The 12,545-nt window shown below is 37.7% G+C and overlaps 1 protein-coding gene and 1 long non-coding RNA gene across 2 annotated transcripts; both read right to left on the reverse strand.

Moving 5' to 3' along the window:
- Positions 1-1,059: 1,059 nt before the first annotated feature.
- LOC125478291 lies at positions 1,060-4,453 on the reverse strand. Its single transcript, XR_007259131.1, has 2 exons — positions 2,108-4,453; positions 1,060-1,524 (listed from the first exon to the last, which is right to left on the reverse strand). It is a non-coding gene; the product is annotated as an uncharacterized LOC125478291 (long non-coding RNA).
- A 71-nt stretch (positions 4,454-4,524) lies between these two features.
- On the reverse strand, positions 4,525-5,503 carry LOC103945819 (E3 ubiquitin-protein ligase COP1). The gene is made up of 2 exons (XM_048586147.1): positions 4,580-5,503; positions 4,525-4,536 (listed from the first exon to the last, which is right to left on the reverse strand). The coding sequence occupies exons 1-2, from the start codon at positions 5,501-5,503 to the stop codon at positions 4,525-4,527; spliced, it is 936 nt and encodes a 311-aa protein (XP_048442104.1).
- Between the last annotated feature and the right edge of the window lie 7,042 nt (positions 5,504-12,545).

A 12,545-nucleotide genomic window follows, 5' to 3' on the forward strand; every position in this document is an offset into this window, starting at 1 on the left:
GGTTGTGGTTTGTTGGGCATTTTGGTTTTTTATTGAGAATTTCTTGAGATCTCTGGGTTGTGATTTGCCGAGATCATTTGGAGAAAGATGGCTTAGCCTGTCGTTTAGTTTGGTACTGCACCAAACGTTTTGCTATTGTTATCTGCCAAACCAATCCAACTTAATCCCTAAAGTTAGTTTAGTACGAAATAGTTCAGTGCAACAAACATACACTTATTGTTTAGTGAGATGTTAATACAATTATTTGCAATCAAGGAGCCAGATAACATCCATAGGTCGAAATGCTTTGCAGAACTTGGGGCACTTGTCAAGATTGAATTGATAGAACTTGGAGTGTTGCTATTACATAAATAATATAGTTTTATTTGGTCGGTTTAGATATCTCTAAAATGATTCCATATTTATGGACTTTTATGCATGATTTATACTTAAAGAAGAAGAAAAAGAAGAGGATGGAAGAATGATTAATGGAAAAGGATTGGAGCCCAAGGGGAGTGGGGGCGGGGGACGGTGACATTTGGGCAAAGCAGAGGCAATTGATAAGGTTTGTGAAAAAATCCTCGTCATATTGTCTGGCAGTCAGCCCCATCGGAATCATCGGAATCATTGCATGCATCATAATCCGACCGACCGAACGACCTACAACTACCCACTAGGCCCCCAAAATTTCCGAATTGCCAGGCACACTAAGACAATTGTTTTATGCCTTTGATGCTGCCTGATGATGGGTAAGTGTCATCGGTTAATAACTGCGGATTCCATAAATTTCCTATTTATTTAACAGTGTACACTCAAAGACGCGCGTGGATGACTGTCCAATAACATTTAAGTACTCATTGACGCCCCTTTACAGTCAACAAACTGGATTAATTTAGCATTATTTACTGAGCACGAGTAATGTAACCGAAGATTATTAGTTCATAAGCAAGAGAGAGGATAAATATTAAGAAAAATAGATATGATTCCTACTTCTTAGTGTGGTGCATCATGCATGCATGCATTCACGTACATATTATATTAGTTTGTTAATCCTTTAAATGAGTTAAACTAGGCAGGAGATAAGGCTGAGCATCAATCAACCAGACATAACACGAAGAGAGTGCAGAATATGTCCCTTATTCAACTACAAAATCCCAATCAAAAGCAAAAAAGAATCCCCTAAATTTGCTTTCCAAAGGTAAATAAGATTAATTAAGGCAGCGAATGCTTGAGAAAGTTATATAGATAATAATCACGTACCAAAACTGGAGGAGAAAGCGTTGAACGTGTGTCGAAAGCCACCTCCCTCAACCAATACCCAAACAAATCTGCTACATATGTTTAGGCTCAGATAGATTTAAGCTTATATATGTGCCTTTTATGCATTTGTCTACCAACCTTGTATGCTTCTCTTTTGAGAGGAATAAACTTGATTCAACTTGCAAAATCTAATACAGCCCCACAAATCACATGCAATGCAATCGCACCTTAATCTCAGTCAGCTGCAACTCGCGCTTTCAATTTCAACAGCAGCAATCACTCTCCCTGAAACAGAAACATTCAAAGCTTTTTCGGCATTATGCAATAATCAATTCTTTGAGTAACAGAGCAAGCTAGTAAGCAGATGAGTCTAATGGAGCATACTTATATTATACTAACCGTTAGGGGTTCAATTCTATATCATTTAAGAATCCATGGGACAGGGTTGAGACTTCAGAGAGAGATAAAGTTTACAAAAATAAAAAATAAAAAATCTATTTACCAAAGAAAAATTAACCATGGTTTTAAACACTGACGTACTTTGCATGTTAAAACTAAGCACCTGACCGTGGCAGATTTCTGTCAGTAGAAACATTTTACTGTTTTATAAATTTTCAATCTTTCACTAGTCTTCGATAAATGAATAAAATCATTCCACTCCAGAAACCTACAAATCTTCAGTGGCAAATTTAACCCTTACGATTATAGCTAGCTGCAATTTAAATGATATCAAACACATCAGAACAAAACGAAACTTGAGATATACTAAACTGAGAATCCGAAAACCAAAACGGATTCCAAATTACCATATCATTGGTCAATGAGAAACATACCTGATACCTGATACTATCTTAAATATGAAGACTACCTCTTTAAAATCTGGTTGCTTCTTGTCTTCCATTTCCACGTCCCTTCAAACAATGTCAATCAATCTGAATTTTGAACTGAAACCCAAAACAACCTTCTGGCAATAACTCAGCTATATAACTGAGGTGATTTACTATGGTCGAGTCAATGGCCACGATTGAGGCAAACATCTAAACCAACACGGCTCTGAAGTATGCCACAAGAAGCACTGAACGACCAAGAGATAAGCAAAAAGCTAGAAAAATTCAATGAAAGAAGGTGCACCTTCATAAAATCTCACATTATTTATTGATAGGGACTCACTCTTAGGTCCTCTTCATTTTCAACCTAACATAATCATATTGATGCTTCCAATGAGTAACTTCTTCATTGTATAACTACTTTCAGTGATCTATGAAAGAACTGCTACTAGAGAAAGGAAGTGGAAGGATATCATTTTCTAACCAGAAACATTTATTTCTCATTCTAGAATACGGTAATGACTTTTCCTTGGTAACAAGAAAAATAGACTGTTTTTAGCGGTGAATGTCTGATACTTGTTGAGGTGATCACTAGCATACCCAAGGACAAATACTTGACCATGTTCACAGAAAAAAACAATTTGCTCGATGTAATACTCATGCACTGTATCAGGCATGCACAAAGACAGAAACTTGATGTTCTATAAATGTAATTTATGGCGTCTTATATATCACCAATATGCATAACTGAAGCTGGTGAGTCAGACAACAAAATAGACAATATATGCCCTAAATATGGAACGAACAAAAGTAATTAACTCCAGCATCAACAAGGATAAGGTCATAAAATAACGGAGTGAGAAATCTACAAACCAGATAACAGCGCATCAAAGATTAAAAACCACTCAGGATCTATTAGCATTTGAATCTAAATATGGGAAACTGACCTTTTCTTCCATAGGATACTTAACAAAAAAGTGATCGAACTTTCAGAGTTTGGCAGCCCAAGCTCATGCACCAAACATTGACCGAGTAGTTTTCATATGTATTTTGAAAATTAAACCTACAATGGTAAAAATTAGACGCCTACTGATGTACAGACTTTCAACTTAAAAACCTATGAAGACCAAAAAGAACGCGACTGACAACCAGCTGTTTCCAATTTTTTTTTTCTTTCCATTTTGAGTGATAAGATTTGCTACCTTGTCACATTTCTGCCATCTTAAAAGACATTAGAAATAGGTTCTTATTACAAAGTATAGCCCTAACTGAAATCTTTCTCTTTAGAGCTAAATGTCAACATCCCTCACAAATTTTGAAAAAATTGGCAATCCTAATCTTCTTCTTACCACTTGCATGTCCAAGGTATTTCAAGAAGTCAATGTTTAGCATTGAAAAATGCCATCGTATTATCTTTATTTCTACTTCCAAACTTAGAGGATTGGGTGGCAAATGGTATGAACTCATATGACCTTATCTTAACACTTATCATCCAACCAAAATATACAATATGAATAATGGTGCCTGATAACTTAATGCAGAATTAATCGAAGGATCAAGTAAACTCAACGAAAGTAGAGTTGGTCAGCAAAATAATGCCACAACCGACCATTAGTTTTGGACTTGTCATAATAAAATCCAAGAAAGTATCAGTTTAAAGAACTAGCAGCTGACAGTTTCAAAAGCTAGTAGTAGTACATATATATTTACCAAGATATAAAGCATGTACAAGCATACAGAATCAAGAATTAGCACCTATAAGACTTGCAAATATAGACTGCTCTTTGGCATACAAAAAGGACCCTGTGCCATGGCATAACACCAGTAACTATCCTCAATATATCCTTGAAAGAGAACAACACCGAAAGATTCTTCCATGGAAAGTTCAATTCTTGGAAAGAGGACAAAAAGGTGCTCTTATAGATAGCCCAGATGCCATACATCAAATTGCAGTACCTTTTTACTGAATGAATTCAAAATGCTTTTAACAGCAGTCAGAACTTCATACATGGTTGCCAAACACAGCCATATGAACTAAATTCGGAAACCTTCTGCAAACAAAAATGTTTGCAGGATAATGATGAGGAAACTTGAATTATATTGATCTATATCTCCAGGAAACAGCTTTTTGTTTATCTCAACCTTCTCCTTCTAGGTTCAGATGTATATCCGTTGTTTGAATCAGAACCTCTTGAATTAGTTCTCCTAGAAGATGAGGGAAGCAATGCAAAAGTTGTTTCTGAACCTGTTGGCTGATCCACAATAATGGTATCAGTTCTTATAAAGGAAGCAGAGGGGAGCGCATCAGAGTTGATTTCAGCAGCAGTATCAGAAGTCTGCGTTTCTGGTTGTATAGCTGCAGCGATGCTCGAAGATGTATCTCCATTATCAATATGTAAAGACTGATGACGGTTTCTTCTAACATGGTGACCATTACTATATTCCTCGAGGTCCTCGACTAATCTTTCTGCTGAATCCAATGCAGTATTCAACGCTGACGAAAGGGAAGATACTGAAGCGGCCCCTTGTAGTAATAATCTTGAAACTTGAAGGGAATCATGCTGGTGTTGGTTTCTTGTCTCAGTGGCAGGTGATGCCTGTGATGTCTGGTCCTGGCTGGGCACGAAACTAGTTCTTTCAGCCATGACTTGTGCACGGAAACTATCCCGTGACCGTCTTCTCTCCCCCATTGAACCAACTATGTTGCTAAGTTGCTGAATCCTTTCTTCAATCAATGCAGAAGATGGGCCCCGCCTAATAAGCTGCTGCCTCAAACCCTCAATCCTGTGTGCAGGGGGCCTAGGAGGGGCCTTTGAAACAGACTCGTTTGACTTGTGAAAACATTTACCATCCCCATTCCCGTAAATTGGAATCAGACTTGAATCAGTTACTTCTCCTTTACACACGGGGCATTCCTTTGCATTTGAATCCACATACGACAACTGATAGAAGCATGGCCAACAAAACAAATGACCGCAACATGTCAACATAGGATCTCTTGCCATATCCAAGCATATATTACAATCAAAAAAGCTCCCAGTATGAGGCTCTGCCTTTTTCACATTTGTATCCATCCCCAGTGCCTTGGCTATCAAATGCATGTTATCACCTCTGTTGGTTTTGCCAGATTCCACTGTTTCTCGGGCAGCTGGAGCATCGTCCTCATTCTGACTGTGTTCGTTTTGTGTATCAGAAGCAACAACACCAGCAGTGATATTCACAATTTGAGGGGAAATTTGAGCTTGTCGCCACCTCTGACGCTGCCTAGCCCTGGAAGTGACTGCTTCTAGTTGTCTGATACGTTCTTCAATGCGTCCATGGGCAGTTTCAAGCTCATCGAGTATGTTATCTAATCCGATCACCGAATCAGGCAGTTGGTCTAAAGGCTCTTGGTTTAAATCCAAAATCATGATTTCTTCCCTTATATTACTCCCCATCTCCATATATTTCCACCAACCTTATTCCTTTCGGAACAAGAACCCAGTTGAATCCAGAACAATTTGAGTCACCCACTACCAGAAAATAAGCAACAAACAAGGTTACTTTCCTGTCAAACATGCAAAAACAATGTCATTGGATTTAAAGGGGTATGCTTCATCACTTCAATACAACCAAAACAAATTAAACTGAACATTTTATCTCATACATTACATAACCCTGGTAAAAAAAAAATTCCTTGAAAATTGAAAACTCAAACGTACATCACCATTTTCTAATTAATTATGCTTTGATTCAGGAAAATTACAAGCCCTGCGTAAGTCCAGGCAAACAACGAATCAAGAAATATCAACAAGGAAAGATTTCCAATTGGCAGATGATCAGATTTATGTACCTTTAAACATTATATATGATATATCGTCGTTAAACAGAGAGAACAACTACAGGAACAAATTAAAAAGGAAAGAAGAAATAATTGAATAAAGCTATACCTGTATGTATATGTATAGGTATAGGATCGGCCAAGGACCCAGGAGCCAGCTGCTTCATTTATTTCTTCTTTCCTCTGTGTTTTGTGCATGAGAGAGAGAGAGAGACAGAGGCGCCAATGGCAGATAAGCGACTGGGAATATACCGCCTTGGAGCCAAGCCAGTTCATGACCATAACGTGCTGTTGCCTGTGTGCCGTTAGGTTTCCCTCCGGGTCTGCTGGGAGACGGCCCAGACTCGCTTAGGCCCGTCAATTGCCCTGCCTCAAACCCTGACTTGGAGCCCAATATAGGCTGCAGGCTGCTATTCTTGAATCTTGATATTTTCTCATACATTAATTTTAAACAATTAATTTTTTTTTTATTTTTTTTTATAGAATAACACTTAAACAACTTTACTTATTATTAAGGATGTTCTTTATGTTATAAGGACAAAGAATTAAAAAAAGAACCACACTTCAAGAGGGTTTTAAATTAAAAGAAAATGGCCTTAATAATTTAAAAAATGTCGTTAATAATAAAAAAACATGTGCAATGATAAAGAAAGTTACTTTAAGAATTTTGCACAAATGAGCCGCAAAACCACAAGGATGGCATAAGTAGAGCCACTCTTTGTACCCACCCAACTTGGTTGCATTAATGACACATGAAGGTCTCGCTGCTGGTAGGCCCCGGAGGAAGTGAGAAGGAGAGAAGGAGTTGGTGAGGGTGGGAGTGGTGAGTATGAACCAATGGCTTTGAAGCACAAGTTGTTTGGAGATCGGTCTTGCAATCTCCGCAGTGCTAGGAAAATCCATGTACGTGCTTCATGCATGTACGGCAATTGAAGACCCCATCAGAATATAATGGGGTTGGGAACAAAGTTCGTAGGATACGTTCTTTTTCATCAAACGGATGCGTGATTTTGCTAAAGGCATTTGTGAACATGAGACGGGAAGGAAGCAAATGCATGGTGTGCAACTGTATATCCATCCGCCAGAGGCATCTAGTTTGCAGGCTGCGCATGTGGCCGCTAGTCGCTGCCCGTTTAAGATTTTTTGTTGGGTCTGTGGGTGATAAAGATTAGAAAGGATCAAGGGATGTGGGTGGCTAAAATGTTTGAAGCAAGGCCCGAGGTTGAGGTTGACCAACTACCTGCATGATCAGATCTCTCGTTCCCTCACTCTCTCACACACGCACAGAGGGAGGAACTCATGTTTCAGATGATCTCTAACTAACTTTCTTGTCTCTCAACTGGATAATTAAATCAATAGGTGCTCTTAATTATGATAATTTCGTCCCCTTCATCCTTTGTGTGCAATGTATATCGATCGAATTAAGCCTAGTGGACTTAACCAAGGATTAAAATATCAGCCGTGCAGATAATATCGGGCCTCCAATTTACTGATATTTCAGGGGATATATCATTATCGTTTTAGGTATCGGAAAAAAATCAACAAAAATGGCAGATATAGGCATTGAAACACATAATTTTGGTCTAAAACTTTCATAGATGTTATGTACATTATCAATGAATGTATTGAACAAATAAAACTCAAAATTTATTAATAATAAGATATATATATATATATATATATATATGATGAAATATAAGTGGTATGTAATGCACGTTAACAAAAAGTTTTCTATTAAAATGTTTATTAGAATGAATAAACCATGCATAAACCATAGTTTGTTAAAACATTAGATTACAATTTAGATAAGTGTCCAACTACATAAATGAAGAGCTCCTATGAGGTTCAAACAATGAGGAACAACCATCTAGATTCATACAATAGTCATACCAAGTCATGTAACCCGAGCAGTTTGTAAGCCATGTTTGAACATGGTGCACATATGTCTTTCTTGAGCTTTCTACTGTCCTTCCATACATGGGATAGTTAGGATTAACCCAACTAGTAGGTCCATAGTCTGTTTCATCATCTTGAGCTCCATAACTAGTTCCACTATAATCAGACATGACATACCCATAGCCATCATAAGATTCATTTGAGTTAGTACTAGGTCTAGTTCCTATGCTCATAGATCCAAAACTGATCACCATGTCATCTTCAGATAAATTGATGGGTTGGCTTCTTTTCCTTGAGTATTGCTTCCTAATTGCGCCAATGCCTGGTCCAGGTTCTCTGCATCCACGATCCTCATCATGGGTGGCATGAGTAAAATCAGCCTCGATAGTAAATGGGCTATATTGTCTTCCTTCTTCATTACCTCCTGATCCATCATTACTTCCTCCATCATTATCTGACGAATTGGATGAACTTTCCTTTCTACTAGTACTGGCATCGTCTTTCAAGGGATGTCTTTGACCTTGCCGAGTGCCAAGCATATCCCTTTCAAATGATGAAGTATCTCCACTCCTAACATCTTCGGATATGACTCTATTAACATCAACTCCTTCTTGGGCAGCATGTTGTGCTATAACGGCATCAGGGTTGCCTTGTTCATCATCCAAGTGAGTTGTCATAATCCATTGTTGAATTGGATTATTATCATCATCAGATGGTTGTCCTGCAATGTCAAGAAGGTCTATATAGTCATTTTCTGCAACCTTGTTCATTTCGTCCTTTTCATCACGTAGCTTGAGTTTCATATTATAATAGCAAAAGACAATCTTTTCCAGCCTAGTATATGCGAGATGGTTCCTTTGTTTCGTGTGAATAAGAGCAAATGTACTCCAATTTCACTCACATGTCGATGATGATACTGTCTGTGACAATATATGCATAGCAATTTTTTGCAAGTTCGAGGCAGAATCACCATGAAGATTCCACCATTCTGCTGGGGGGATCGATTTTCTTGATTTGACGGCCATCTCAGTGCGAAATGTCTTTCTATAGTCTCTAAAATTTATCACCTGGATTCACAATGTTTTGTGTTCAGTATGCATAAAACTAAACTTAATGAGGTAGACATTGTTTTGTGTTCACTTACCTCGGCCCCAAATGCTTGCAAACCTATATCCCCAGTTGGATTCAACCTTTCAAATACGCGTTGGAGTCCTGAAAGTAACTCTTTATTGTGGCCAACCCCTGTTTCATATTGATATCTAGGGTTCAAGTAGTGGGCTACAAATATGAAAATTAGTTAATGTCCGTTGTATAAATTTAAAAATTGATGCATGTTTTTACTAAGAGATTAAAACATACCAGCTTGATGTAATGGATGAGATAATGTGACATCCCATCTGTGATTGATGATTTTGAGAATCCATTTTTTTCCCTTCAACTTCAAAATCTTCTCTTTCATTATGTGAAACATATCATATAAGATAGGCATTGTAGAAACTACCTCTGTGTCAACAATTCGCAGAATGCTATACAAAGGCTCATAGATGGATTGCACTTCTTCCATGGCATCCTAGAATCTATGATCAAGGACTCGACTTTCAATTCTCTTCCCTTCTTCTGATTCACTGAATCGACTATTATACCATTCCTCACTTGTAAAAAGTTGCCTCAGCCCAGCTTTCTTATTTAAGATGCTATTAATGGTGATGTAGTTTGTCGCAAACCGAGTTGCACCGGGTCGGACCAAATCTCCTTGACAGAAGATCCTCATCTGACCCAATAGTCAACCATGATTGTAAATGTAGTTGGTTAATTTCCTAGCTTTATTTATGACATTAGCCACCGACTCTTGCTTCCCAATATCTTCAAATATTAGATCAATGCAATGTGCAACACAAGGAGTCCAATAAATAGGATACTGCTCCATCATTATCTCTCCAGCCTTAATAAAGGCTAAACCATTGTCAGTGACAATATGAACAACATTCGATGGCCCAACCTCTTTTATGACATCTTTTAACAATTTGACGATGTACTTTGCATCCTTGGTTTTATTTGAAGCATCCATTGATTTCAAAAAAATTGTTTTCCCGTTTGAGTAGACCATGAAATTTATTATGGACAACCTCGTCGGGCCAGTCCATCCATCACTCATGATGGTGCATTCATACACGCCCCAATCTTCCCTTACCTTTTCCACATAGACTTGCATGTTTGTGTGTTCCATATCTAAGTACTTATGCTTTATTTCATATAGAGATGGTGTGGCTACGCCTTGGCCTAATATAATCGAACTCATATTAGCAATTGGTGTGTTTAGAATATTTAAGTTCAAGAAAGGAAAGTCATAAGGAATAAAGCAAAACCTGCTTGTTGGGCTGCATCAATCATGTTCTTGAAATGAGGGGAACCTGCTTTTTGAGGAGTCACATTCTCAAGTATGAAGAATTTGCTACAGTATCTTCCAAGTACCTCTGCTGAGTTTCTAATCATGCCTTTGATTGTTCTCTGTTTTGCTCTAGTGTTCTTATGTGGCATTGGTACCGAAGGAGATCGGAGTGGGTCTCGAAGTGCGACGATATTGCGGTTGACTACTACCACTTGCTCCCCTTGCAAATCGTTTGCTTCCCATTCCGTAAACTCCTCCTTGTCTAAACCATTCTTCTTCATTCAACGCTCTAATGGCAGCAAGGTAATCTTCTTTCTTTGCAGGGTGCATGTCTGGAGGATATGCATATCCATCCTCATCATCATCAACATCAACTTGATTGCTACTTTTATTGCCCATGTATCCCCCTCTGGCTGTAGATCTTATGTTTTCTTCAACAGATTTCTTATGTTGTTTGCTAGACTCTTTATCCTTTATCCATGCAATTACCTCCTTCTTAATATCTGGTGGTACTTCTTTGCACTTCTTTACACTCTTATGTGGATCAAATCCGGCCAAATGAAACTTTAACTGTGTAATTCCACCACTTTGAAATGTGGATTCACAAAATGTGCATATTGTGCCATGCTTATTGCCTTCTATTGGACAAGCATATTTCCATGCCACATCAAGACCACCAGGCACACTAGTTCCACTCGGTTTACTACTACTTGCCATTTTTAATCTATCACACTTAAATATATTAAATTAACTTACAATATCAAATCTATCACAAAAATAATACAGACCATGAGGGAGAGCCACATACCTGAAACAGCAGTCAAAGAGAACTTGCAAACAAGGAAAGAAGCTCACAAACTAAATAAAAATTGAAAAGCTCGCAGAGAAAGAAGAGAAGTGAAGATTTGGTGCCCCAAAAAAAGTAAAACAGCCTCTGATTTAAAGAGGGCTTCTCTCGTTATAACAATGGGAAGTTTTGGGGGTTGGGGGACAATGGTATATGACCTTTGTAGACTTTATTTTATGGATTCCATTTAGATGATTCTCTGACTTTGATGGAAATAAAGGTAGTCAGATTTTTTTGGAGGTATATGGGCAGTGCATTGCATATTGCCAATTGCCTGACTTCAAAAAGTGAAAAAGAAACTACCAAAAAACAAAACAAATATTAAATGATAAAGAGTTCCACAAGAAGCTCAGACACATGTGCATCATTTCTTGCGGGTATTAAAGATATATTTGACCAGAAATTTAATATTTGGATTTGTGTATTTCTTTCTCTTCAGATAAGACACGTATGTCCCCTCAATTCATTGTGCATAGATTCTTTATAGTAATGATTAATGGATACTCCAAAAAATCTTTTGAATTGGATATTGCCAAAAGCCTTCACACATATCTAATCACTGCCCACATACCTCGAAAAAATCTTTTGGGTTTCAATTTGCTTCAAAACTTTTGAATTTTGTTGGGTTTTGTTATAGGTATCGGGAAATATCGAGAATATCGACAAAATATCGGAGATATCGCACTTATCGGGGATATATCGTCGATATAGGGGAAGATATGACCTTACCCCCCCAGTATCGATATCGACAGTCAAAAATATCAATATATCGGCCGATATATCAGTGTATCGGCCAATATTTCAATCCTTGGACTTAACTATATAATCAGAGATATTACTGGGGACAATACAATATGTGTGTGTGTGTGTGTGTGTGAGACTGGTGAAATCAATTCTTTTATTGAAACTAGTTAGTTAATTCTGAACTGGTTGGAAGGAAATTGTAGGGTGACTTTACACACATTGAAGTCGATGAGCCTACCTCTCCAACAGCAAGCCTTGTTAAAGTAGTCGTACCGGATCGTCCGATCATCGATCTCAAGAGTTCTTTCTAATATATCTCCCCAATTGGCAAAGAAAAGAATGAAATAGGCTACAACTACAAAATTATTAAGCATCCTCACTGAAATTATCTTGGATCATTTATCTTGAAATTTAAGTCAACGAGCCTACCTCTTAAGGAGCTAACATATATGCTGATAACACCATACAATATTATATGACTAATGTTTACAGTTTTAGAGTCCAACGGTTAATTTCACCCTAATTAACTATAATTTCATTGGCCAGAGATGAGGATTCTAGAGAAAATGAAGGTATTACAGAGATATGTAGTTATATAATGTAACCCTATATAAACACATAATTTCACGGTGGTATCTAGGTTGCAAAACATTAAGTAAAATTAGCAACTTGAAGCACTGGGAAAACCAATCGGTTAAGTTGACATTGTCTTCCTATACATTCTCAACCACTTCATGCTACACAAAGGATATATACAAGGAATTAAGAAGAAGAGTGGGAAAG

This window comes from the organism of the source record quoted next, unplaced genomic scaffold, assembly GCF_019419815.1.
Source record: "Pyrus x bretschneideri cultivar Hongxiangsu unplaced genomic scaffold, Pyrus_bretschneideri_v1 Contig24, whole genome shotgun sequence".
In the NCBI taxonomy this organism is placed as follows: domain Eukaryota; kingdom Viridiplantae; phylum Streptophyta; class Magnoliopsida; order Rosales; family Rosaceae; genus Pyrus; species Pyrus x bretschneideri.

Excerpts from the sequence above, each read along its gene's own strand:
- LOC103945819 (XM_048586147.1), bottom strand. The coding sequence starts at position 5,503 with ATGGGGAGTAATATAAGGGAAGAAATCATGATTTTGGATTTAAACCAA.